General features: G+C 40.7%; 1 protein-coding gene across 2 annotated transcripts in view; it reads right to left on the bottom strand.

Annotated features, from left to right (window-relative positions):
- Positions 1–612: 612 nt before the first annotated feature.
- The window catches only part of EP300 (E1A binding protein p300), a 60,336-nt gene continuing 37,196 nt past the window's right edge, over positions 613–23,752 (bottom strand). For both annotated transcript variants that reach the window (XM_062492214.1, XM_062492215.1), the window contains 16 exons: positions 22,806–22,962; positions 22,142–22,260; positions 20,681–20,920; positions 20,041–20,129; positions 17,533–17,613; positions 15,340–15,396; positions 13,813–13,890; positions 12,734–12,801; positions 11,920–12,070; positions 11,178–11,324; positions 10,656–10,769; positions 8,864–9,029; positions 8,068–8,232; positions 5,876–6,037; positions 5,135–5,416; positions 613–4,022 (listed from right to left, as the gene is read on the bottom strand). In XM_062492214.1, coding sequence (XP_062348198.1) covers positions 1,800–4,022; positions 5,135–5,416; positions 5,876–6,037; positions 8,068–8,232; positions 8,864–9,029; positions 10,656–10,769; positions 11,178–11,324; positions 11,920–12,070; positions 12,734–12,801; positions 13,813–13,890; positions 15,340–15,396; positions 17,533–17,613; positions 20,041–20,129; positions 20,681–20,920; positions 22,142–22,260; positions 22,806–22,962 — 4,299 coding nt within the window. In that variant the 3' untranslated portion in view covers positions 613–1,799. The remainder of the gene's footprint in view (positions 4,023–5,134; positions 5,417–5,875; positions 6,038–8,067; positions 8,233–8,863; positions 9,030–10,655; positions 10,770–11,177; positions 11,325–11,919; positions 12,071–12,733; positions 12,802–13,812; positions 13,891–15,339; positions 15,397–17,532; positions 17,614–20,040; positions 20,130–20,680; positions 20,921–22,141; positions 22,261–22,805; positions 22,963–23,752) is intronic.

The raw sequence follows: 23,752 nt of genomic DNA, 5'->3' as shown, positions 1-23,752 counted from the left end.
ACAGCTGTGAGCAGTACACAACTAGGGCCACTGCACACATGCTCCATGGCAGCAGCTCTTCTTTTGGGGAATGGCCCTGCATCCAGCAGGTCACCAGACGTGACACAGGGTGACTGGACACCCACGCATCATCCTGGTGCAGCAGCTGCCTGCAGGACATCCACACATGCTTACCTCGTGCTCACACTTCAGTGCCAAAAGGCGCACAATATACTCCAAGTGAAGTAGGATCTTTTAATATCACATATCCAAACAAATAGTTCTCATTTCAAAATGCAAAATAGGTCCTTTGAAGATCAGCTGCTCCCAGGCTGTGTGAGCAGGGTAGGGCACAGCTGACTGGCACGACTGTCGAGGTCAGACCTCATTTCTTTGGTAAGACACATGCCGGGAACAACGCGAATGCAGAGTTGTACCAAAAGAGTCCATGTAGAAGACTAATTATTACTCCACATTCCTCATTAGAGATTTGCATTTTAAAACAGTCATATACATTAAATAGCTCTTCGACGTCTAGATAGCAAACATTTGAAGGAGCACACATTCCGCTCCCCCCACAATTTTAAGAACAAGCAACACATGTGGGAGAGAAGGGAAACATTAGAAACAGGCTGTCTGTCTCACACAGTTTATTTAACAATAGGTAATAAGAAATCAATTTTAACAGTCTATACAGTGATTGAAAGTTCTTATTTATAAGTAACCAACTTTAATTGCATGATATACAACATTTGAGGGTTTTTTGCTTTCTATTTTCAAGTTTTACAGAAAATGGAAGAGGGTGGGAAAGGGGGCACGGGAAAGAAAAAGCAAGCATAAAGAAGAAACCCCAGGGACTTTTTCTCAGGTTGAAATAATCCTGTTGGAATTGTTTCTTACCCTCTTTTTTATGTTTTTTTTTCCTTTGTTAGATGTAAAAATAACAAAAAAAAATTCTTTCAAGAAAACAGAAACCACAATATATATACTACATCCATTTGGCAGCTGCCCCTGTGTATTTCCAAAAATGTTCTCTTCTCTCTACATGTACAAATTACTTTAATACTTGAAGTTTTTTTTTAAGCTCAGACTCTTGTATAGAAAATTCTTGGAGGACAAAAGTAGACTTAAGGAGGGGACTGAGTTATTTAATATTTTTACATTTTTCAAAGAATTGACATATTTCCAACCAAAGAGGAAAAGACTGGTATTTATTTTTATATATATATATTTATATATGTAATGTAGTTTTAAAGCAACATTAACCCCTTTTGTCCTCCGGTTTTAGAAAAGATTCTCCTGTGTTTTTCTGTTGTTCTGTTTTTGTGGTATTTTTTTTTTTTTTTGCAGTGACATGAAGAAAAACCAGAATAGGGAAAATGTTTACCATCTGCCTCAGTAAATAATAACTATCAATATTACATATTTTCATTAATTTAAAAAAAAATAAAACCTATTGGAGGCATGAGCAGGGCATCCTTTGGTGAGCAACCAAAAGACCAACTTCCTCCCCCGACCTCCCCAACGCACACGAGGAAAAAAAAAAAACAAAAAAAACAAGAAATAGGACTGGTTATGATTCCAGCCATAACAAAAATATATTCTTTGTACTCTACTGTCCCTCAGGTTCATTGTCGGTTTGTCTTTAAAACCACAAACTACTACTGCAGAGTTCAGATGTGTTCCAGGAAAAATGTTCTTTTAGCTAAGAAAGATTCAAAAAAATTTGTCTTCAATACAAAAAGTCTTGCGAAAATAAGTTTTTTTTAATTTTCTGGTTTTTAATTTTTTTTTTTTGCTCCCAAAATGCTACAACGTGTCTAGTGTATGTCTAGTGTACTCTGTGAAAGGTTTGAATTCAAGTCTGAGTTCTCAGTGCTGAGCCCCAGTTCCGTGGCGCTTGTACCATGGAGGCCTGCCATGCCGGGATTGCTAGCAAGCTGGGAAAGCATTGCACTCTGATCCGGGCTGGCAAAGTGCCCTTGATCCATGGGGTTAGCCTGGGCAGCTACCAGTCCTGGATGTGGGGAGCTGGTCTGCGGGGAGACGTGGTGTGGAGAAGGCTGAGGCTGCATCCGAGGGGATGGGCTGGAATGAGGGGGCTGGGACTGGGGCCGCGGTGAGGGTACAGGCTGTGGAGAACGCACTTGATTGGTGAGCGATGAAGGGAGCTGCTGGCCCTGGAGGTGCGGGGACTGGGCTTGATTGGGGAGCATGTGCTGTTGGGGGCTCATAGGATTGGGCTGAGCTGGGGACCCCATCTGCTGCTGAAGCAGCCTTTGCTGGAAAGCTTGTTGCAAACTGGCTCCTGTCTCTGCACTCATGGCCTGTGGAAGCTGGCTTATTTGTCCCATGTTTCCTTGCTGCATCTGCTGCATGTGATGCTGCATTCGCTGCTGCTGCTGCTGGGGATACCCGACACCCTGGGGCTGCTGAAACTGGTTGTGGTTGGCCATCCCTGGCCCCAGCGCCGGTCCCGCTCCCTGCTGCTGCTGCTGGTGGCGCTGCTGCTCCATCATCTGGTGCCGTCTCATCAGGAGATCTCTGAACTGGGGAGCCATGCCCGAGTGATTCATGTTCATCTGCTGCGCCTGAGGATTCATCCCAGCCATGGCCTGCTGCGGCTGCTGCTGCGGCTGCTGCTGGGGCATGCTGGGCCTCTGCACTCCTGCCTGCATGGGGTTCATGTTCTGCATGGCTGGATTGGGGTGCACCCCTGCTTGCTGCCCTTGCATGGCCTGCTGCGGCTGGAGCCCTGGCTGCCCCTGCGGGATGCTGGGCTGCCCCGCCATGCCCTGCGGGTTCTGGGACCCCGCGTACTTGGCCGCCCGCTGCTTGATGAAAGCGGCCAGCAGCTGAGGGTTGGAGTGAAGGATGTTAAGCACCTGCTGCTGCTGCATGGGTGAGCTGGGAGACCTGAGAGTCCGCAGTAGGTTTTGTAAGGCCGCCTGGGGCAGAGGTGGTTGTTTGGACTGAGCAGCGCCAGGTACCTGACCCATCCCTGGCTGAGGGGCCATATTCATCGGCTGACCCGGCTGAGCTACTGACATCATGGATGGCCTCTGCATTCCTGGCTGCAGCTGAGCTTGGGGTAAGGCCCCCTGCACCCACGGTGGCTGCTGCTGAATTCCTGCTGGCCCCATTCCTTGATCTATATGGCCACCGGGACCTCTGCCTATCTGTGGAGGGTTCATTCCCATCGGTGGCATCTGGGGCATCTGGTGCTGAATCGGCCTTTGGAAGATCTGAACTTGTGCCATCTGGCGCTGGGTCTCTGCTGCCCGCTGGATCTGCATGGCCATTTCTACTGCTGCCGGAGGAGGACCCTGAACTGGCGGCTGCGGTGGCTGAGGTGGAGTTGGAGGCGTCACCTGCCCACCCGCCTTGCCCTGGGACACAGCGCTGGGGGGCTGAGTTCTTGGCATGGTGTAGGGTGGCATGCTGTTGGGAGGTGCAGGCTGAGGCTGTGACACAGGCTGGGGAGGAGGCTGGGGTTGTGGGGTTTGTGGGGTCGGGGGCTGCTGGCCTGTCGGAGTCGTCGGCGTGGCCGGTGTCGGCGAGGGCAATCCTTGCTGCTGGCCCGCCACTCCCGTGCGCTGCATGCTCGCCATCCTCCTTCGGAGCATCTGCGCCTGCTGCAGGCGGTGCTGGAGCTGCTGCTGCCGGAGCTTGTGTTTGATGTTGAGGCAGAAGGGCACCGGGCACTTGTTCTCCTGGCAGTGCTTTGCGTGGTAACAGCAGAGAGCAATGAGTTGCTTGCAGATGGGGCACCCTCCGTTGGTCTTGCGTTTGCAGCCTTTGGTGTGTTGGACAACGCGTTTCATCTTCTGACAGGATGGCAGCGAGCAGTTGGCATTGCGACACTGGCAGGCGTGGACCAGAGACTGGATACAGCGCTGGATGCTCAGGCGGCGGGAATCGCCAGGGCTCTGCGTTGTGGCTGTCTGCTGGTTGTTGCTCTCATCATCGAGACCAAGGCCTAATTTTTCCATCTTGTGGTCATGGTTTTTAGTGTTATAGCAGGTGATGCACAGGTCATAATCCTGAAAAGACAACAAAGGGTAAGTTATCAGTGTTCCTGAAACTGCATACCGTAAATGAATAAATGATGTCATGACACCTCAACAAATTACTCCCAGTCTGTTCCAGGCAAATTGCTGCTCTAGGGAAAAATTCAATCTTTCATGCCATGTTGAGGTACGAGAGAAGGAATAAATCCAAATTATAGCCAAGGAAAGTGGGTGTAAGCATGTCTGAAAGCTATACAAATATATAAACCTTGAAAAACAAGTTGGCGCTGAGCTAGTAAGTCACTCATGATTCATCTGGGTCAGAAAAATCCCAACAGTAAAGAAGAAGAAATAGGCAGGGGACAAATAGCCACTCATCTGCTCCTGCTTCAAAAGAAGAGCGCAAGAGTGGCAGAAGAGGTACCAGCTTTCAAAGAAGAATGAAATTCTTATTTTCAGTTTTTTCCTCAAGTTTTCAGTTTGTAAATGTGAGTTAAACAACAGAGTGCTGAAAGAACAGAAAGCATTCTGTGAAAGCAATGGCACATGAGTTTGGGTTCCATAATTTATCTTTAAGACCCAAGTTCTTAGGATTCACTAAGCCATAGGAAATTCAGAATTTTCTCTCTACTATATATCAAGAAGTTTTGTAAAAGCACATATGCTTTTGTGTGTGTATATAGATAGAGATATATGTAACCAGAGGAAACTGAAGTATCAAACTAATTAGGATCAAATCTGAGTTAGTAATTTTCTTCCAGAGTCAGAACTATGGGACTGCAGTGTTTCTGTGAAGAGGGCCCTCTCTTGGTTTACTGCCACCGAGGTTTGGCTGAAAAATCAGCTGATCCTACCATTCCAGCTCAAGCCGTGGCTACAGTTCCCAATTTATTAGGCAGCAGCCTCTTAAATAAACTGCAGAAAACACAACTCTATTTCAGCTCTCCACAAGGCAGAAATCACACCAAGCAGCACACAGGTAGAAACACTTGTTAAGGAAATGTTTTCCCTCCCTTCTGAACTGCCAGCAGATGAGCTGCACAGATGTTTTTCCATCAGTTAATACAGAGAAATCAGTTCAGGTAAAGAGCACTCCTGGCACAAAGATACAGGGACAGAAGCAGGGAAAACTTCACCAAACATACCTCACAGACAGTGCAATGCCATCTGGTCTCCACATGGTGCTTGCACTCATTGCAGGTGTAAACAAAGCGGTCTTGGCTCTGGGTGTGCAGTTCCACCAGCATGCACATGGTTGACCACTGAGCCCTTCGTAGTGAGGAGAACTCCAGGTGCTTGTCTCTAGCAAGGGTTAGGAAAGCATCACGCCCATCCATCAGGTCACATGGAATGAGCGGGTCAGGCTCAATGATGGGGGGCAGGGAGTTGGCTGCAGGGCCAGCAATGAGACGGATGACAAAGAAGACCTGAAAAATAAAAAGGCTTAATATGCTAGCACTTACCAAGATGTTTTGGTTGCTAAACCTCATCACAGAGTGCACAGTTCCAGGATCACCTAACACTTGAATGACCTGCTGCCAGGTGGGGTTGCTTGTGAGGCCTGGGAAATCTCAGACCTCTGGGTGCCCTGCAGGTTCACTCTCCTCTGAAGAAACAGGAAAGGGGCATTGGACTGAACAGTAATAGTAGAATTGTTGTGGCAGTTTAGACTGTTAGGAAGTTCTGCACAAGCACAGCTGCATTTATTCCCACTGCCCTTGCAGCAAAGAGCACGCAGACTTACTGGTACTGGTCTGTCTGGGTAAGCCACTCAATTCTCCAGCCAAACCTGTATAATTTACAGGGCATGATTCTGTTTGAAGTATCAAAGCTTTGTACACCTCTTTACTGAGGTAAAAAACACTCCTCATTCAATCAACTCTTACCTCCTTGTGCTTCTCCATAGTGGCATACAGCTTTTGGGAGAGGTCATTGGACACATTGGGCATGCCAGGCTTCTTCTTATTGCCACGACTCAAGCTGCTCTTGTTTTTGCTTGTCTTCTTATTGTTCTTCTTTTTGGCATTTTTGCTATCTCCCTTGCTCACCTAAAAATTATAAAGATGTTTTATGTCAGGTATATAAACACCACCACATCATCATTTTTACATTTTCTATAACTGCAGGACAAAACACACTTCACAATCATTTACTCTGAAGAGGCATACTAGGGTCCCCAGAAACAGTAAATTAATTCCATCAGATTACTCCTAAAGATATCGAGATCAGCAATACATACATCCAAAAATATTAAAAGCATACATGTTCAGGACATACAAGCAAAACATTATATAATGAAACTTGTTTGTCTGTTACAGCTACACACTCTTTCACAGTCACAAAGGGGGGGTTCAGTAGATGAATTCTCAGTGCAATTCAAAAGTAAAAATAACTGCAAAGTGCAATTGATATTACCCTAAACAAAGCTAAGAAAGACTTAAACCACCTAGATTTAGTTTGCTACAGCTCTATCAGACTGCATTAAACTGATTTTGGTATGAAGCTGTTGCTCTGAAGGCATTAGAAGTGCAACTTCTAGCATGCACCTGTTATACCCTGCAACAATCAAAAAAGGTCAGCTTAATTTCAACTACATTCTGTTAGCAATGGACCGTTTATACCTCAATGGGCTACTCAGAGAGCCCCTCAAAACCCCACAGGTAAAATGATCAAGGATCAAAGTAATTGTTAGCCAAACAAGCATTTTTCCTAAGCTTAAGGTAACTTTGCTGAAATGGAAATTCCCAGTGAACACAGATGACTACCACATCACTTGACAGCGCAGCTTATTATTGCCCCCTTCTTCAACAGGGAAGCACAGGATCAATAAAGAGTTAAATATTTTTTAACAATAATAATAATAAAAGTTAAATAGTAATGTATTGCAAGCTGGCCCTACCTCAAGATTTTAGGCCCAAACTGCTGTGAAGGCTCAACTAAATATTGACCAGCCTCACACACACAGCTGAATGATCCTTCACAAATGGTTTCTATACAAGTGGGTATATTAGACAGATGAGGACTTGAAACCATACCTTGTGGAAAGCAAACAGTACCTTCCTAAGAAAGATGTTACTTAATGCAAATTTGTTATCATGTTGCCCAATTTCCTGCACTTTGTTTAACTGAAGTCCTCGAAAGAAGGTATAGCAAAGAGCACCACAAGAGGATCACAATTTTTAATTGTAACATTAAACCCAATGTTTTTTGATCCAAAGATCTTCCAGCAAAAAAAATCTAAATCCCCCAAAAATCCAGTATCTGGTAAGGTGACAAAGCAACAGTGTTTAAAGAGTTAACCAACAAGTACTATTGCACAAGCAAAACTTCTAATGTTTTCCTAGATTTACCACCACTTCCATAACAGCTCAGAGCATCCAAGGATAGGCAGATGCATAAATGCTGCATCTGTTCACTTTCAAACTTATTGTTGAATTAAGAGACATCTCTCTTTACTTTTGAGGGGTTTTTTTTTGTTAAACTTGATAACACACTTGTATACTCTCAAAAAAATTGTACAAGACACCAGCAAGAAATTTCTCTAGTTTAAAGTAGCCCAACAACAGTTCAGCAATAATTTGTGCTTCAGATCCTCAAAGCCTTAAAGCTAGTAAACAAACCTACTGAGAGTCAAGTACTAACTCATAGCATTCCATTAGTTTCTCAGAACATTCTGCTAAGTCTGCTGTTGTAACATAAGTTAAAAAGAAAAGAGTGAGCCACTATATATAAAAGCTAATGCTTAAGGAAAAAACTTCCAAATCAGGCTGAGGTGGCAACATGATCACTGATAGAAATTGGATTTCAGCAACAAAATATTCAACTAGCAGCTGTTTCAACAACATTGGCTTTGATAATTAGATAGCTTATAGTCATATGAATACCTGCTGTTCATCCAAATGTAGCTTAGTGATATTTTACCAGCTCTAACTCTTTAACTGTAAAATTGAAATTTATATTAGAGTGAAAAGTGAAAAACCCAGTTAACCGAAGTGCCTTGCCCCTCTCTTCTTTTTATAATTAACCATATATAACCAGAACTTTTACATTAGATCATGAAAAGCAGAAGCATCCTTACATCAGTGCTTTCATTACTAGTGTTTTCTTCTCTCTTCCGTTCTTCTTCCTCTTGCTCTAGTTCCTTAATGCTCTCCTCCAGAACATTAGGCCAGAAGTCCCCTTCAAAGTAAGGGAGCTCCTTTGCACTTGTTAGACGGTCTTCTGTTGCCTGCTTAAATATATCCTAAAAGAAAGCAAAGCCACTTTTGGTTACCACCATTACAAGTCACATAATGAAAAGCAACATTCTCAATGAGTGACAAGAAAAGGCATCAGCACACTAAACAAAGGAAAGCTTAATATTTAAATTCATTTTATGAGTGCACATTAGGTGCAAATTTAACACCGTATCAGTTACAGTTTGTCAAATACATTTCAAATATTCCCACTCAGAAGAAAGAAATCATTACTCTGTGCTAGATTTCAACGTGCATTCCTATCTGCTGGGACAATGTAATCACCATAATCTCAGAGCTCGTGTAAATCCTGATAATTCTTAAGATTTTACATACTTCTAATTGCATCAGCATCCTAACACTGCAATTTGATCTAACATCAGAAGATTTAAGATTCCATATATGTTCTTTTACTCTTCTACAATATTCCTAAAGAATTCAGTTTGTTCTAAGGAACCATTTCAAGTATTTTGCTAGAATGATTTCAGAAGCTACGTGTTTTTAAGAGAGTACATTTTAACTCTAAACTTTTGGTGCTCAATTCACTTAAAACTAGTTCAGTAAACACCAGGAATCAGGCACAATGCACAAGACAAGGAAGAAATTGGTCAATCTCTCCCAAGCACATACTTAACACACCTTGTAATCATGGACGATGCGCTCTGACACAGACTTGTCCAGCATCTTTTTGTACCACTCTTGCAGTCGCTTGGGTTTAGGTATCTTTTGGTCAGGAGGATGGCAGTGGAAGATGTAGTCATCTCCTTCACTGGGCGGGCACGCCCAGATGTGTCCAGTAGTATACCTGGTGTGGTTAAAAAAAACCCAAACCGGGACATGTGGGTGCTGACAATGGACTCTCGTGCGCTCTCCTCTCTGACACCAGGTGGCGCCACCACCAAGTTGGCGGCTGTTCCCGGACCTAACATTTCCATCTTTTCACCAATTTTCTAAAAATCCAGCACTGTATATGCAGCATTTATATGTAAAGGGTGCACATTTTACAGCCTACATAAAAAGAAAAGCCTGACACAAACCTGCAACTGCCATCTCCCAATTAACTAATGGGGAAAAGATCCGAGTCTAGGTATTTCAGTAGAGAAATCTTGAGACAGAGCCATAATACTTTATCTAGCAATATTTAAAAAACAGATTTACTTAAAAACAGAACTCACTTTTCTATTGTAAATCCTATGGTTTTTGAGAATCAGTTTGAAAAAGTTTTAGAATTACATCTGGGAATAAACAGATGCCAACCTAAGGTACTGGGTGCACAATCTAAGATAGAGTACTATTAAGACAGATGACAGCCAATTAGTAGCAGCTGCAGCAAATATAACACCTAAGATCACTTCTTCATCCTCGGTTCTTCTCTATTACTTTTGGAGAGAACTCTAGTAGGAGGAATAAGCAGTTAGAGAAAAATAACCATCCTTGCCCTGTTGAGAAACAGCTCTGCAGAACCCTCCCAAACCCTGGGAGCTACAGCCAGTTGTCATTCCTTCTGCCTGAGAATGGAGATGTTACTGCTTGACCAAGATTGTTTTCCCCAAATGAGAACCTGATGTTACTTACTAGCACAGAAAAGAGCATTAAGTAAAGCTCAGGCTTGAGCTCTATGTAGCAAACGTACAGACTCACAGGTTAGACAACAGTCAACAAAAAAAAAGCAGAAGGAAGCCTAATGTATGCTTTTGAAGTAATATAGAACACATCACCTCACTGAGGTACTGAAGATAGTACAACTTACCTCCATTTCAACTCCCATAACTTCACATCAACTGCTTTAAACACAGTCCCCAAAAAATTCTACGCATGTAACTTCACCAACCTACACTAGGTACCTTGACAGTAGAGTGATGTTCACTTCACTGGCCTTTCTACTTCAGTAATCATGGTAATTTAAATTCCATCTTTCTTGTTACTGCAGCTTCTCCATGTTCTTTTGTGCTGTCCAAGTATATTTTCCTCTTTCTTTCCTAGCTCTTCAGTTTCTCACAATTTCAACTACTAAAGACTTCTTACTGGCCTGATACAACCGTTACAGAGTTAATCACTACAGACAAAACACACAACTTTCTCCTTATAAACAAGGGTAAGAACTTACTCGCTAGACCAAAGGAATGGCCTAATTAAAGCCATGGCATTACACAGTGACAACATTTTATCCACTGGAGAAGAGGCTAACTGTTTCTACTTAAGTTTTACCTAAGTTTGGAAAGAAAAATACCTGAAGCAGAGTCCTGCCCTGAAAAGCCTGCAATCCCTTTTTCTCTTCTGCTTTTCAACTGTACGCAAGTTGTCAAGCTAATTCTATCACAGGCTGATACTTAGGTACCATATTCTTTACTACAAGATGTAGTAATTTAATTTGCAGCAAGAACTACTCAGCACAAATGCTGTACAGAAGAAAATGTGAAAAGATACTTACCCTAGTTTCTTAACATATTCTAGATATCCAATTAGAATTTCATGATAGACAGCAGTCCTCAAGCATTTAGGGCGGAAGAAATGAACACTGTCAAGGTAAGATATATACACTCGCCTAAAAAAAAAAAAAAAAAAAGCATGAGAAAAGAGGAGAGATTTTGAAGTAATTCTGCAAGTTTATTAATGTTATTTTGCACACCTGAAGCATCCATTACAACAGCAAAGCCTCTGATCCTAATTTACTTCTAGAAACTTTGCCTTCTTTTTATATCCTGGCCTCATCTTCCCAAAACTATTCAACCCCTTCCTTAAGAACACAGGTAAGTGATCCTTAAGGCAACACACTCTGCCAGCCAGCATCTCCAGTAAGAAACAACTCTAACATTACAGAAGCTAATTTTTTTCTAGAACCTAATAGCACTAAGGGTCTTACATGAGCAACAGGGAAGCTCTCTACTGAACTACAGGAGGTTCATCCAAACCAGAAAGTACCAAGGGAAAACAGACTTGTGGGGTTCCTCACCTTTGATTGGGTGGAGGGCAGTCCGAGCCATACTCCTGCACATGCATCCCGAAGAAGCACAAGTCTACACCATCAATCTCCTCAAAGGCAAAAAGTGCTTTTGTTCGGTAAGGGAAAGACTCTGCCATCTCTCCACTGTCGACAAACCTGCAGACCACAGAGTAAAGAGGAATACCCAATATATTCACATATCAGAGACTGCATGTTACTAGGTGAAGGCAACAAAGATTAGGGCTACTCTAAGTGCAATTTTAGTGAAGTTTGAAAGTTAAATGTTTAGAGAATACTCAACTATAAGGCACCTGCCTTTACCGTGAAAAAGACACTCCTCACAAAAAATTATTATGCTGCTGGAACACCTGTTTGTCACAAACTGGCTGATGATGTGGTTTTGAATACAACAGTCTTTTTTGACAGGACATTAGAAAAAATATATTCACAAAAAGGACTTGAAACAGTATTGAAGTATTATAGAAGTATTATATTATATATAAAAGTCAAGTATTGAAACAGGCTGCCCAGGGAAGTGTTTGAGTCACCATCCCTGGAGATATTCAGAAGATGTGTAGATGTAGCACTTGGAGATGGTTTAGCAGCGGCCTCAGTAGTGCTAGGGTAACAGTTGGTCTCAAGCTTAGAACTATTTTCCAATCTAAATTATTCTATTTAATCAAAGTTTATCATTTAAGTACAAACAGCTCCCACTTCTGCCAAAAGAAAGCAAAATTAGAAATGAACATACCTTGCTTTCATTCCTGGTTTTACTTCAACAGTTTTGTCAGATGCATGTACCACCCTAACTGTGACCTCTCCTGCCTCTGGGTGATTCTGTCGTTTTAGGAAATCATTGACTCTGTTCTCCAGGAAAGTACCAAGTCTTGTAGCTGGTAACCCTACAGAAGGAAAATACAGCTCTAAACATATACATAAAATTGAACTGTTCATATGCTATTTCTCTACTCAGTTGTTAGATGAAGAATTACTTTTAACACATGCAGTATGTTAAGATGAATGGAAATTTATCTTTAAGCCCTACCACTTCTAGATGGGGTGAACAGTCTTTCCCCTGCAGGTACATCTATGGCTTATACAATATTTAAATGAATAAAGAATCTGTATTTCAACACAATTTCTATCTTGTCTTAAAAGTCAATCATAATTAAGGCTTCTCCTGAATTAATGCTACTAATTACTTAAACTAGATTACAAAATACTGCTTTCAGACATCTTCACAAGCAGTTTGAAGTTTGCATTTGGAAGTATATTCTGTATATAAAGCCATACTAGCCAAGTTAGTACCTCCACTTACCAAAATAATGTATTCCAGTAATGGAAGTGCTCTAAAAACAGCATGTTAGCCCTCTAAAACAGACTATTAATTAATACTACCACACCTGTGAATGCAAACACTCTGAACACTACAGAACTAATGGTCCAAACTGACCAAAAGTATCCTTCTTGAGCTCCAAAAAAATTAAATTCAACACCTAACAGCCACCTCTTCCCCATTCTTAACATACTATTTAAATTTGCTGGTGCAAGTGTCAGAATCTTACTTTTAGCAGAGAATTTGTTCTCTTTCCTGGTTCGTCCCGTTTTCTTTAGGCAGCCATCACAGACAAAACTGAAGCAAAAAAATGAGAAAGTGAAGTCACCCCACGTCAGACCAATGAAGTTCTCTGGCATCTTACCATCAGAAGGAAGATTTTCCACCAGATCTTATCTGATCTGGAAAATACCTTAACTGAAATTTTTAAAAAAAGCACAAAGAACAGCCCAACTATTTCAGAGCTGAAGAGGAAGAACTAAGCTCCAGGTACTGCATGCCCTATCAGTCACCATCATCACCACTGGAACACCCAGGGAAGTCTCCACTGGAAGGTTTGAAAGTATCAGCTCAAAGTATTCTTGGAGCAAATAGGCTCAAAATGCTGTGTCTGATGATAAGACACTGCAACATCAAGCATAAGGCTATTTTTTTTTTCTAAATGCCCAAATACACTGTAGACTGAAATGATTCTAGGTTTCTTCCTCACTTCTCGAGCAATGTGGATGGGACAACAGAATGCTAAACTCACAGCCTTTTTGACAAGAAAGGGACATTTAAGCTCTTATAAAATTTTATAAACATAAAATATCATCCTTTTTAAAGTTTTTAAATCAGAAGAAAACACATATGTTGAGCAAGAACCGTGGAGCATCTAAAGAAAACTATATTGGATTTTAAATTTAATATGATCACCGCGGTCAAAAAAAAGTTGAATCACCCGTTAAATCCTTGTTACAAAATTTTTGGAAGATGACAAAGCAGTATGATTTCTACAGAAAACAGATCAGTCTGAAACTGTTACCAGAACTAAAAAGCATCTCTTCATGATGGGCTATCACGTCTAAACATAAAAGGTTGAAAGGCTCTCTTCCACACAATGAAGCATTGGAAACATTAAAGATTACCACAACAAGGTAAGATATACTGTCTAAATTTGATGTTACGCTATAGATTGTGTAAAGTTTTCAGGGAATATAATTTCTTCCTTTAAACACTCTTTTAAATATAACCAGTAAAAGGAAGTTTAGGCATGAGCTCTACCAAATAGTAAATATCCTATCTACTTAATAAGGAGAAATTCCTCACCCAGAAGGCCAGATTATCTCATTATGAAGAACACAGATCTGGTGCATTTTTCTTCCACACTCTATACATTCAACAAATCTATACAAGGCAAAAAAAAAAGGCAAAGGGAAGCAAAGGTTAGTAGAATCATTGCTTTTTTGTATATTTTGTAGTATTTTATTAGAACATTTCCAGCATTTAAGCTTTTGAGTCTATTTAACACAGAAGTCACATCCATGCTGAGAACAGCCTTCAGAACAAATTAAGAGCCTGCCAGCTAAAGTCAGGCAGACTATGCAGGGACACATTATTACCATTTGCTTCTCTTACCACAGTTCACTCCTTTTTCAAATGAAGCCCTTTTAAATATAAAATCTGTAAACTGCTTGTTGCTATAAAGAGTAGAGGAAAATAGATTTACACATATCAGAAAGGAACAACCAGGTGAAATATTTGGCTGTTAGCTGCCACACTATGTTTGAACCCTGGGGTGTATTACAAATATACTGCAGAAAGTTGGGAAAGAAGAACATAGAAGCAAATGCCTAAGTCACTTTCAGAAGATTAGCAGAGATGTAAGCACATATGGTTTATTAAGTCATATGGTTTATTTCCCAGATGTTGGTGAATATAACTCTCCAAAATACTTAAGGTTGCTTCAGATATTGGGACAATTTAACTCCTTTTGAACATGCCTGTCTAAAAGTTTGAGGTTTTGAATAAATAGTTGTAATATATGTGGATCATGTGGAATCCCACTGTAAGTTAGGCTTATATTCTATCTTCCTCTTTAACAGAAGGAGAGAAAAGTTACTAATCAAGCTACTATTCTCCTCTTCCCACAGCCCTTGTAAAATGGAAGAACTGGCTGATACTTGTGCCTTTGCAAGGACAGTGTGGGAACAATAAATACCCTTTTTGCTCATTCATTTGAGAACTGAGATAATGTTTGCAAAATAGCAGCATAGGTTGCTGGACCTGCAACAGGATGCAGGACCATGTAAAGCAGCTTCAAAAAACTGCTTGGGAATATCAAGAAAAGCAGCTGAGTCACCATCATCTTAATGTTACTGAATGACTGCAGTTCTGCTTTCAGAGCAGTACAGAATAACTGGCTGATTCAAAATATAGCAACTTTTCCTTCTACTACAGCTGCCTGTACAGTGCAGCAACCAGAAACGCCATCAGCACTAAGAGCTACTGCCAAATGACTCAAATCAGCTCTGAGACTTGAGCATTTTCCACAACAAAGTGTCAAAGCAGAGCAATCTGCATTCATCCTTCTGTTGAACCCACAGCCAAGACAACAAAGTGCAGTCATTTCAGCCCATACATCCAGTGTTACATATTTCTCAAGCACAGCCACGGTGGTCTGGGGTCTCAGCACTGAATGCCAGATCTGATTACTGAGCAAGCAACCCCTACCAAGTAACAGACATGCAACTGGAAAACATTCCAAGATAAAGCTGATGGTGAATGAACAACAGGTATTTTACAAAGTAATTGTAATAAAATGAGGACCATTCAAAGAGTGACAGCAATACTTACAGTTCAGGATCCAGTGTATCATTTTTCCTTTTTGAAAACTGTTCTTTGTTTATCGTGCTATGGAGAAACAGGCAATAAAACTTAGTTTTAACACAAGACAACAAACATTCAAGCAATACCACACCTATCCACAAACCAAAGCTTACAAGCAGATTTTTTAAACACTCATTGGCACTACAAGGAAAGCAATTGTATTTTACAAAGTGACAGACAACTGAAGTGTATGCCACTCCACTTTGTGGAAAACATTTTTCTCTTGTAGGGAACAACACTGTTCCCTTATTCAGTTTTACTACAGGATAAATATTAAAGCTTGCTGACAATTCAAGTTTTGGATAGGTCTGATCAGTATTTAATGGTGAAAAGACTACTTGATATGCCTCTCATATTCTGCAGGCAGAGAATTCCAATTATCTTTGATTGCTGAGAAAGGTAGGTAATCTTTTTTCAGATTCCCCTAGCCCTCCTCCTACATCAACTTCAAAGGATAAATTTCAGCTTCCAAACCCTGCAAATGCAGCCCAGCCACTACTATACATTATCTTTACCTTCTCTACATAATTTTCAAGGCCTAAAATTCATCTTTTTGACAGTGAGGTCCCAAGTATCTTTTAAATGACCTGGTTCAGAACATATAAGAGTACTCCAGTCTGCGAGAATTTACCCCAAAGAGTGTTCATAACATAAGAAGATCAGTATGTCCCTCTCTGAGAAGCAATGACAGACTCACTCCAACTTGCATGAGATGAATTAACCTTCCTATCTCCTCTTATTTCAGTGTTTATTCTGAAAAGTACCACCTGCAGAATACTTGAAACTCCTTACAGAATAAATTATTAAGTTAAATATCTCAATTACTTCAAACTATTCTTATAATACGATGCATGGAACTTAAACAGGACCCAACATGTATATTCCTATGATGTACTCTATACTGATTTGAGAAGCACTGACACTATATTGATTAAATTTTGGATCTTTGCTTCAACTAGAATAGGAATTCACCTATCCACAGTGACATGACATGGCCTACTATACTGACCACCATACAACATTATTTATTCCTTGTTCCTTCCAGAAAGGTAGGCCACAGAATGTTAGGGTGTTTTGGGCTGGGAGGGACCTTAAGAGACAATCACCCTCTGCCACTGTCAGGGACACTTTCCACTAGAACAGGTGCTCAAAGTTCCATCCAACCTGTCCTTAAACACTTCCAGTACTGGCGTATCCAGAACTTTTGTGCCATCTGTTCCTGTGCCTCACTACCCTCTTAGTGAAGAACTTGTATCCAATGTCCATCTACCCTCTTTAAGTACACTTACATCATCCCAAGCCAAAACTGCCAGTACTCTTCTGTATGTATCCGTTAGTGCATCCAGGATCTGGTTCCAAATGAAAGTTAACTCAGTTTGTCCAATTACCAAGTTCAACAGCTCTCCCTCTGGCTTCAGACTTCCCTGAATTCCTCATTTTGTTCTACATGCAGCGTTGTTCCACTGCCTTCCACCAAAGGGATTTCTTGAATAGCTCAAAGAGAAACTGCTTGGCACTCATTTGTCCCTCAAGGTCTTCCTTAGTCTCCAAAAATTGTGTTTCAAGATTTTTTTGGGGGGGAGGTATGAGAAGGATATGGCAAAATGAGAGACTTCCCCAATAGTTTGCCACTAACATGGTAAAATCCATGCACAGCTTTTTATTGTATCCTCAACAACTGCACAGCATTTCTCATAGACAGATGGCATTCCAGTAGTGAAATATTTGTACGGCAAAAGGAGGTTGCCTGCTTCTAATTTGGATGAAAAACAACCTGATGTTGAATACAAGTTTAATAGCATAGCTAGGGTATAAAGAAAACGGTAGGTATGACATTTCAAGCTTTGTCATACACTTGCCTGCACGCATGGTTATTTTTCTGCAGTAGAATACTTCCACTTTTTTTCAGGGAAAGAGCCATTTTCTTCTTTCCCTTCTATTGGTATAGCTGCAATTTTAAGAACTAAGGGCTTATTTTTCACTAGATCTGTCAGTCCAGGTTTTCAAGACAAACACAAGTCCAGGCTTTTACGAAGGATGTATCATCCACCTGCTACTAGCCTAAAAACTTACAGCTGAACCTCCCCTTCCCTACAGCAAGCACTGTAGGCCATGATACAGCTCATGAAAGCACAGTCCAAGCAAATACAAATAACTCACGTTTGAGGTTGTGATGGGTCATCTCCCAGAGAAACGCTCTCCCCTTGGATTTCGTTGAAGCACTTCTCACAGAAATGATACCTGTCAGCAAGAAGGCCATATTTGGGTGAACTGCTCCGTCCACACAACACAGCCCAAGTCAAGCAACGGAGCCACCAATCACAGCAGGCCAAGGAAGGGACAGGAGCAGAGAGCAGGTCATCAACGGCGACAAGGATATTCAATGATGCAGATTTATGGGCCCCACATTGTGTTTGGTTGGTTTGGTTTTTTGGTTTGGATTTTTTTTTTTGCGCAATCAAAGCCAAGTGCAGACAATGACAAGCATGAAGGAGAAATTAAAAAAATAACACACACACGAACAAAGAAATGGGGGTTTGCAGGACAAAAACAAAAACATAGAAGCAAGACAAGACAACACAAAGCAGAAAGCCAAGGCAAAGCACAGATTAGCATTAAATCTCTCAAATGGGTTCACAAGCAGCAAACGATAAAAATAAATTAAACAAGAGTATTCCATTTTAGCATACCCATACCCTCTTCATTTTAATAATCCATGCCACGTACAGCAAAGAATTAAAATGAGACAGGGGAAAGAGCAGAAGGAAGGAGGAACTGCTACTCTGACTTGTATATCAGCACAGCAGTTCTGTTGGGAGGAGGATCTACAGTAGATCAGTGGAAGAGAGGAAGTTCTTCCATCTTAAACATATAAATGCTGAAAGGTCAGAATCCTCTCCCAGTTGAAAGGAAAAGCTGAATACCAGAAACTTTAGGAACAACAAAATCTGTCCTCAAAATTTTTACAGACTAATAGAACTGTCAAACTCCATGTTAACTAACATTAACTAAACACATAATGCTCTACACGGATATGATTCTGTCATAGCCCAGTCTGCACATAGAACAGTCCAACCATCACTACAGCAAGCATTACAGAGTACAGTTTCATTTGTACTTCAATAAAACAGAGATTAATTTAGGATTCTACCCTAGCCTTCAAAAATGTTCTAAAGCTGTGGCTCCTCCATTACAAGGCATGCTAATTGAGTGCATAAGACAACTAAAAATAGAAGTTAAAAAATTCAAACAAGTTCATTATAAAGCCACACTAATCTATGTTATTAGTAACTGTTAGGCTAAAAAGACAGGTTCAACCTCCTTTCTCAGTTTTCATCTGAGATAATGCAGAGAACAGTACTTCTGAAATTATACTTTCCAATCTATAGATACATGCATCTGTATATATGATATAATCTACAAGGCACATATAGGCACCTGTGACAATACAGACATTCCCTTCTAACATTTGAAAATATGTCAAATGTCAGATTTCTGAGCAAAAGTCTTGGTTTACCTAGCACTTTCCCATGACAAATATAAGCAGAAGATAGTGATGCGACATGACATGCTCTACAGTGCATACAACTCTAAAACTACAAAAAGTTTTTGTGGGGTATTATAGGACTAAAGAAGTAGAAGCATAAAAGCCACCATTTACTTCTATAAACCTCTATGAAGCTTTAAAATGTTAAGCTGTAACTTGTTTAATCTCTGATTGCTTTCGTCTGACCAGGTGCTTAAAGAAAATATGATTCTTGGAAAGTTTTGGCTTTCAAGTAAAATCCTCCGTGTTTTTGTCACTGGTTTGTTTTGGGGCAGGTTTTTTTGTTTGAGGTTTTGGTATGAATGGAGAGCAGGAACTAAATAAATGTATGAATCTTTGAGTTAAGCAATTCACTGCTCTAATAGGTACATTCTGGTGACAGGCAAGGGAATATGGGAATGTTAAAGCATGTGTTTGCCTGCTTCTTCCTGCCTCACTTTCCCAGTTGTCAGAGACTACTTGCAAGGAACCTCCTTTAAGAAGTCAAGTAAGTTTAAATAATAAACCCCAAGTAAAAAAGATACTCATAAGAGCTGTAGAAGGCACAGCATTTTACAGAGCTACTGATAGCTACTGCCAAGACAATTCCCTTTAGGAAACTGAGAAAAAGTAGGTATCAATCTGCTGAAGATCTGAATACACAGGTCTTGCAGTTAAGATGTGCAATACAGAAGTAAATTTGCTCTTCAGTGTTAACATCATGAGAAAAACAAAGACTTGCCAAAAGCAATATGTATTACAAGCATTAATACTCTTATTGCATAGTCTACTCAGTGTTCTGCACAAAAATTACTGCTGCACAGGAGGAAGCAAAGGCAACAGACTTGTATATATGATTTGTGGGTAACTGAAGATTTAATTAACCTCAGGATCAAAATGTAGTAAAACATCACATTACTGCAAACAAAGGACGGAAGAGCAAAGGCTACACTGAATTTTTGCTTGAAGAAATAATTATTAACGCACTAAGGCAAACTATTCAAAAGCACTTCCAGCAAAACTTTTTTATCTTAAAACATAAAGATGTACACATATAAAGAGGGTGTCTATGTAAATGCATGCATGCCTGTAACAGATTGATTGCAGCATGCACAAAACCGCAGCAACTGAGTTCTCCTTACCTGTTCTGGTAGCTGTAGTAAGTGGCATCTCGAGGGATCGTGCATAGCTGTTTGCCATAGCAACACAAAGTCTGTGGCGAGAACTCCAACTGCAAAGAGGAATGGGTCACCTTAGTACTCACACATTTTCACTTGCTCTCCGTGGGAAGCAAGTGTGACCCAGACAGTGAACACTTCCATCTTACTCTCTGCACAGATCTCTCTGTACAGCAAAGCATACGAAGTGCTAGTCACAAAAGACGTTAAGTGGGCTGTTATTCTCAAGTTAACTCTTCTCCAAAGACAGAAAGGACATCGAAACAAGGGAAACAGAATTTCAGTATACAGTGAAATACAGAACTTCTTAAGTAATAAAAACACACCCCCTCAATTTGCAGTAGCAAAAGTTTGTCCTTATCAAAATAAATCTGTTGCTGACTTCCCCCCTCCCCCGCGGACTTACATACAAATAGATTATTCAAGGACTAGATAGAATTAGAAGATCCACAAAATGCTCAAACTCAGATTACTCAGGACTGCTGAGACCTGTTAAGCTTCAGAAGTATTGACACACCATAACTGACAACAATTGTAACTACTGTATTTCCCCCCCTTCAATCCAAGGAATCAAGCAACAGACTAAAGATAATTCCTTTCTTACCTTTCTTCCACAGCAATAACCAAGGCTCTGCATAACTGGGTCAATTTCTTGCTCAAACACCTCTGCCAGTTTGGAACAGTACTTGTATACCCGGGATGTTTTGCGGTTATACAACCAGGCATTATTGAACATGAGCCAGATGTCATCCACATACTGCCATGGTTCCTGATACTGTCCTGTGTCCAGCTTCCTCTTGATAGTAGAAAGATCCATGGGGTTCTTTACTATGTCAAAATAATCCTGCAAGAAAACACAGCACATCAAAAACCTCCTAGAGAACTATGCTGTGACATGACAGCATGCACATTCTCAGCATACAAATTCTTCTCATCAAGAAAAACAGGCTCCTCCCTGACTTGATTGTCAAACTGCTTGTGACACATGGAATGCAATCTCTCAGTAACACCATATAATTCCCCAGTGCTTTCTTTTCACTATTCCTTTATTTCTCAGGTGCTGTTGCTTATTCACAACTAATGAAATCAAGTCACTCTAGTTTTAATGAGAAAAACAAGTATTACAAATAGTAGAAAATGCCAATGTTTTTGCAGCCATTGTGATCCCAAGACATAAACAGGAACATTAATATAAAGCAACTGTTTTCAGTAGCCCAGAAAACCTAATAAAAATAAATAACTTTATTCTGTGATAAAACTTATGTCTCCTCTAAAGAATGCATTTTTCCAATCCACCATTTATTACAGTGCAATGTCTACAAAAGTCTGCAGAGTGACAGTCAATTGAAAGCTTGTTAAAAACACTAGCAAGTGTATAAATGCTTGTAATACAGCAGGCCTTGAAATTTTGCAGCATCTGCCTTAAAAAAAACCCATACCAATAGCAAATAAAAACTCTTTCAGGCAAAAAAAAAAATTGTCTGAAGCACCTAAAAAGGACTTCTACATCTATGCATTTATTTATATTTTGTAAACTTGTGTGGTCAATTCAGAGAGTTTAAAAACACAGATCCTTGAATGACAATCGTCTTGTCAAGACAATTTTAAAACAAGCAGAAAATGTAACCTAAACTAACCTCTAACTTAAATTGTTTCTTCCTTTCCTGTAACAGATAATCATTAACAGACATTTTTAAGTTGGTTTCACGTGCCTAATTTCCCACATCTTCAGACAAGATTTATATGTGATGAGAAACACCTATGAAATTCAGCAATAAAAGCATCACAACATGAAGCAACAACCATAAGAAGGCCATATAGCAGTGGGGTTCTGTTGGCAAATCCTCCCAGTGCATGCTATATCTGCTTATTTAGTAAAAGGAACACAGAACCAAACAAACATTCCTAAGTCAGACCTCATATGTTCCACCATCTAAATTAAACCTCCCCAAACGCATCAATATGAAGGTGTTAATAAGACAGATGTAAGCTGTTCTCAAACAGGTAGGTCAAAATCCAGTAGTTTTGAATTAAAAACAGGAAATTATCTTCCCAAGACACTCACAGGAATTCCTAGTAGCTGGGGATCCACAGGCTGCCGAAATGGAAGAGACTCTGGATCCTGACGGTAAAGTGCCTCCAGTGTTGGCATAAGTGCCTGCCGCAACTCTTCTGGCTTGAAAACTTTGGAAAACAATCAACATTAGACAGATAGCAGAAACAGCTGGAAGGAAGAAACCTGCTAGAAAATGTGATGTCCGTGGAAAAAGACAGGCAGACAATGGGCTTAAGGCACTTAGCATGGCTTGTTTATCCTCTGCAACACTGAGTCGTGAGGAGGATATTAAAATGATCATCTGAAGAAAAGGAGATCATAAGATGACACTGATGAGTAGAGATGGTTCACATTCCAGATACATCCCCTCTCAGAGGCCCCAAGAAAAGAAATTGTCTAGAGAATCTGTAACTGAATATTTCAAATCTCCGTTGTATTGACAATTTTACGACGGCTTAGTGTCTAATTCTAAAGGCTTAAAGAACTTGCCCAAAGCCAATTATAAGCACATGTATTATTAGATATTTTTGTCCAAAAGCCACAAAGAACAATCCATATAAGTACCACATAATCCACTAAGTACCAAAAAGGAAAGCCCGGGTTTTTTTTTCCCCTGCAGAGATTTCTCTAGGGAGATCCAGTGAATTTAAGTCAAAACAGTCCTTCTGCTTACTTTTTTTCTTAGACTGCCCAGCTGCTGGAGAAGACTGAGTTGCTGGAGTAGTAGGTCTTTCTTCCCCCTCTGGTACTTCAGTCTTCATTTCAGGTTTCTTCTCCTCTTGCTCCATTGGGTCTGGTTTACATTCCTCCGCAACTGGTTCTACTTTAGCCTGGAAAGCAGTTTGGAGCCTGTCACTTAAATCTTCTGGGAGGCCACCCATCCACATTTCTGTCCTTTAAACCTGTCATGCTGCCCACCCACTCTTCTATCTCCTTTGTAGTCAAAACTTACTTGAGCAAATGTGTTAGAATGCATCTTTAAACACTGCCTAGTAGCAATGACGAGCTGCTAACAAGTTCTGAGCTGCAAGTAGACACATGGGTAACTCTTCAGGCAGTTCTAACAGCCTCTCATACAGCAGAGCTGCCAGGATGATGAGACTGGCAGCCACACTCCTGGCTGTCCTCAGTGACAAGTTGTCAAAGCCCAGTAAAGCAGCCCATCATGTACCTACAGAATCATTTAGTTTGGAAAATATCTTACAGTTCAATATTAATGTGACACTGCCCAGTCCACTACTACGCCACATCCTAAAGTGTCATAGCTACACAACTCCATGAATGATGACTCAACCACTTCCCTGGGCAGCCTGTTCCAATGCTTGATAACCCTCTCAGTGAAAAAACTTTTCCCAATATCCAAACTAAACCTTCCCTGGCACAACCTGAAGCCATTTCCCCTCATTCTAGTATCTGCTATTTTAACAGCTGTAAGACTGACCTGAGTGCATTCTCACACTGGCATTTACCAAAGCAAAGCTTCATAGCAACCACATTATAATGGTCCTTCCTGTAGCCACTGACTTTTACAACAATTTCAACACATATCACAGACCCTTTTTTAGGAGTAAGACAGAAGACAACAATAAAAACTTCAGCAGTGGCAGGCAGCACCTACAG

This window comes from Cinclus cinclus, chromosome 4 (genome assembly GCF_963662255.1).
Source record: "Cinclus cinclus chromosome 4, bCinCin1.1, whole genome shotgun sequence".
Lineage (NCBI taxonomy): Eukaryota > Metazoa > Chordata > Aves > Passeriformes > Cinclidae > Cinclus > Cinclus cinclus.
This window is presented reverse-complemented; position numbering and strand designations above follow the sequence as displayed.